Source organism: Nematolebias whitei, chromosome 10, assembly GCF_014905685.2.
Source record: "Nematolebias whitei isolate Nwh7 chromosome 10, NemWhi1, whole genome shotgun sequence".
Taxonomy (NCBI): Eukaryota; Metazoa; Chordata; class Actinopteri; order Cyprinodontiformes; family Rivulidae; genus Nematolebias; species Nematolebias whitei.
The window spans coordinates 31,445,664-31,450,568 of record NC_056507.1 but is presented as its reverse complement, the minus strand read 5'-3'; the positions used below and the strand labels follow the sequence as shown (position 1 = coordinate 31,450,568).

Genomic DNA, 4,905 nt, shown 5'->3' with positions numbered 1-4,905 from the left:
TCTATCTATCTATCTATCTATCTATCTATCTATCTATCTATCTATATTTAAAATCCATCATTTAACCTGACTAGAATCTCTTTGACCATTTAATCCAACTTTTTTTTTTTTTTTACTAGTGATCTACTTTAACCACTAGGTGGCGGCAGAAGCTTATATAAACTCCCACTCTAAGGAAAACTTGATCTCATAAAAATATGCCATATGCGTATGAAAACAAAGTGTATGTTTTGGGTTTTGAGAAATCTAACAATTGTGATTCCCCTTCTAGTTTCAATTTTCTAAAATATAAACAATAAAAATGCTTCTGTCTCCTCTTTGTCATTCAGTAATTGTTACATTCAATCTGTTTCAGTGTTGTCCTCATTCCTAAAATACAGGTACATGGAAGTATTCATCCCTCTGATGTGGTTCTATTGAATATTAAATCATATCGGTGTCATATCAGTGCATTAAATACAGTAAAATCTGTCATGTGGGGATTGTGTTAGTCTAATTGTCAATTAATTTTCCTACCACACAAAAAATGAAATGCCTAATCTAATTAAGATCTATATTAAGCTGCAATATATTGATGCGGTGTGGTTAAGGCTCGCTCAGTTTGCAGCAGATTATACAGTTTAATTTCTAATTAACACATTGCTATTTGCTCTGCTGGATCATTAGGCCTGACTGCAAAAGGATAATCCAGGAAAATGGAGAGTTTACGCCTCCCTGCTTTCCTCCATGGCGCTGTCTGCTAATGAGCCATGTTGAAATTGTCTAACAAATTTAGACACATTTCACCAGTTTAGCAAAGGTAATTTTATTTGTCAGTCAGGTTCAACATAACCTGAAAATCAATAAAAAGAAACGATAAAATAAAAACACTAAAAATTGTAATTTTTTTTACATTTTATTTTGATGTGATTTTTACAAATTTGACTTTTCTGGTAATTTTCATATAAAATAAAACAGTAGAAAATAACTGTATATTAAAAAAAACACCATGTTGTTTGATTGTGCTGCATTGCATTTGTCATTGAACACACTGTTGTTGGCCATACAGACATTAAACTTCCGAGGCCCAGCAGCTGGTGCTGACACAGAAGCTGTAGCTGCAATGTCTCATTCAGGATGTAGGATTTTTTCCTTTTAAAAACAAAGCAAGACGTGCACATCCTGAGCAGACCTGACATGTCATTATGAAAAGATGTGTGGAAGTTGGATTTAAAAACAGTATCATTAAGAAGGTTCCCCAACCAATTTCCATAAGTGAGGTAATGGGAAGTATTTACGCTACCCAAAATATATCACTAATGAGAAAAGACAAAAAGGATTTTTGTGCCTTTTTTTTTTCTGGTGCAGATGAATTATTATTTATGATTGCAAAGCCTAAAAGGGAGGCACAAAGATAGCAACGGCAAAGAGACTGGTAAAAAATTTAAAGAGGAAGTTAAATGAATATTTAAGGGAAGATGAAATATTTAACGGAAACAAATGAGCAAAACATTTAAAACGGCATGATAAATAGTAGCGAGTGCCATTAAATGGGCCTTCGTAATTTGTGCTGGTTGCAACAGTAGCCGGAAGCTCTTACTTGTACTTGTAATGGCGTAAACTGAGGACTGCGACGAACGTTTTCACCGTGCCAGTCAGAAAATGAGGACACTGTGTCTGTAACCCAGAGCTAACCTTCTATCAGAGAAATATTAGTCTTTGATTCAGTTTGTATTGACGCTATAGGTGGAAACAACTCATGCTTTATTGACCCTCTTCATACTGAGGTTTGAAGAGAAAACACGATCACATAAATTCTGAATCAGACTGCATTTAATTTCTCCAGACCGTCTGTGAAAAGCACCTACAATAACACTAGTGTTTCAGTCTAATGCGTATAGTCAAAAATCTTTTTGCACTTTTTAACCTGCTGATATCGAAAGGAAAAGAAAAATCTGTGTACACCAGCACAGATTCATTTGTTTTCTAAACGTGAACATAATTAAATCAGCAAACAAATAATTACTCAAGTCAATGAGAACAATTATCTCAAAGACACCTCCGAGACTCGGATGTGCGCAGTGAATTGATTAATTATTGCTGTAAATGTATATTAAGGGGGTGTTTAACTCTTAGTGGAACAAGATTATAACAATCCTTAATTTAGCAAAATAATCTGACTGGTGCTCATCGGTCCAAGTTCAACTCGGACCGTGATGCTGCGTCAACGCCCCCCTCATCCTATGGCTGGGGGGCAGACTATTATTCACCTCTGAGCCAGACAGAGATCATTACCTCTGAGAATGATGGCAAGGCAGCTGGAGCCCAGCAGCTTTATTTCCCCACTCAGCTCAGCGGACGCAAGCCATCAGATGCTGTTAACAATTCCACGGCTCCACCATAAAGATAAGCTCCCTCAATCAGCCTCCGTCTGTCTCAATCGCCTCCGAGGGACCATAAGTCATCGCTGCCAGGGAACAAAGCCCTCCGTTTTCCACACATGTGATTGACACCGTTTAGATGATTCAGCCAGAATCACCGGGCTGTTTCCTCCGTGGGCCACTGTTTACTGATCATGGGAGTTCATGAAATATTTATTTATTTGATTTTATTTTTAGGGTTATATGTGTGTACAGTCAGTCTGAGCAAATATTGAGCTATTGCATGTGGGAAGACGGATGAAGTCAGAGGGTTTGACATTTTAATCAGAGTGAACGTAAGATGCCAGTCGTCACTGTCAAAGCACATAAAGGTCACCGTTGGTCTCCATGAGTCCGATTGTTGAATCCGCACAACCTAGCCATTCATTTACATGTGAGATCAGCTTGATATTTTATGTATAAGCGCATTTTCTATTCAAGGCCTTTTATTCTATTAACCTGTCTTGTCTTTTTTAGATCCTTTCTTAGATAATTCCCACATGGCTTAGCCTTTGATAAATATGCTTTTAGGTCTACCTAATTAATGCATTCCGCTGTGATTTTCTTCACTTGTCACCCACTCTTTAACCTCACAGCGAAGGAACAGACTTTTCCTACTCAAATTAAAGGTCCTCGGGGACGCCGTGCACGTGTGAACTAATGATGTAGAGAGCTGTAAAACCTGATACCTTATCTTGAGGGTCTTGTTGAAATGTTTTCAATAGAAATGAATCGTATGACCTCACTAATATGGAGTGTGGATATTTTCCAAGCAAACATGTTTTAGTTTCTAGTGCGTCTGAAATAAAGAAGTGATTCTGACTCGTTTCAGTTTGATTATCCTGCCAGTTTTTTTTTGTTGTTGTAATTTTACACAAGTATCTGCGATGGCCTTACATTTTATCTAATTAAAATTTGTACTCTTATAGGCACCTAGCAGCAAAGCAGTGGTGTTGAAACAGCATTTCTTAAAAGACACCGGAGAATATATCCATTTCATGATTAATTAAAGCAATTCAGCATTTATTTTTAAATGTAATGCCTAAAATCTTCTTTTACTGCCAGCATGACAACAGTTTCCAGCTCTGTGACTGAGGGACCGTTCAGAGCTATAATGAATGGGATGAGATGATGATCAGCATACAGACTCTTGACCTTTATCATCTCAAAATGTGCTTAATAGAGAAAAGGCCAGCTGCACTCCCAAGTGCACAATACATTCCTATATATATATATATATATATAAGTGTTATATTGTAAGAGTGCATACAAGGCCAGTATGAATGAGACAGTTTAAATTAGTTCAAAATATTTTATTGTCAGATTAAACTGGTGGAACAGTTTAAAATAAATGATTATTTTTCCATGACATGTTCTTAAGTGTTAAATGCTAAAAAATAGTTTTCATATCTTCAATAGCTTTGCCTGTTCCCAGCTAAGCTAACATATACAAAAATATGTCACACCAAGTCTGTCTTAGGTCTGTTCATATGCAGATATTTTTTTTTTTAACAGAGATTTTATCTTGTGTTTGCACCTCCTTTTAACAAACAGAGGTTTTGATGAGAAAACTCATTTTTAGATTTGCAGTTCCTGGTGAATCCATAGCAAATGCAAAACTTTTTGGAAACTTTAACTTAGCATAGCTACTGTAATGTGGTGTTATACAAATACAGTACAAACAAATATAAAGTTCACTCAGACTCTCTCACTGGTACATTTTCATCTTTAAATCACTTCTTGGTCTGCTGCCTTCATACATCTCCTCCTACATGTCTCTGCGTGAGTGCAGCTACAGCGTGCGCTCTCAGGACATTATTACCTGCAGTGTTCCCTCAGTGAGGACTGAGCTAGGTAAAAGGGCCTTCTCCTACTCCGCTCCTGTTTCCTGGAATATCTTGAAAAAAGATCTGAAGCTCTCGACCTTGACCTCTCTGAGTGTCTTCAAACATCTGCTAAAGTTCATGGTAAAAGACAATGGAGACATGTTCCTGTTTTTAGTTTTTCTACACCACTTTAAAATGTAGCTGTTTTTTTAATGTTTTTTTTTTTTTTAAATACCATTTTCTTTCATTTATTCTTCTCAGTTTAAATGCTTTATTTTATGATTGTCTACTGTGGTCATCTGTGCTTTTTGTTACAAGCAGGTTTCTCTTGTAAATGAGTCCTTGAGGCTCTATGTGAATAACCTAGATAAATAAAGGTTGAACTGAATTGAATAAAGCTTTTTTTTAATAGAATAGAATAGAACAAAATAGAATATAGGTTTTTTCCTCAGTAAAAACATTCCAGTGTATCAACAGCAAAGTAACTGACAGCAAAGTAACTGACAAACAGAAGCACAAAGGACATGCAACCTTTAATTTTAATATTTCATTTCATTTCATTTAGCCTTTATTTATCCAGGTTAGTCGGACAATGTCACTCTTTAAAGGGGGGATCTGACCAAAAAAAGTTTAGAACCACTGAACTAACAGCTTGTCTGTCTCATCAGCATTACACTCCA

At 36.3% G+C, this 4,905-nt stretch overlaps 1 protein-coding gene across 1 annotated transcript in view; it reads left to right on the top strand.

Annotated features, from left to right (window-relative positions):
• Positions 1 to 2,700: 2,700 nt before the first annotated feature.
• The window catches only part of LOC119416478 (OTU domain-containing protein 7A), a 15,154-nt gene continuing 12,949 nt past the window's right edge, over positions 2,701 to 4,905 (top strand). Inside the window, exon 1 of the mRNA XM_037683711.1 lies at positions 2,701 to 2,737. Coding sequence (XP_037539639.1) covers positions 2,701 to 2,737 — 37 coding nt within the window. The remainder of the gene's footprint in view (positions 2,738 to 4,905) is intronic.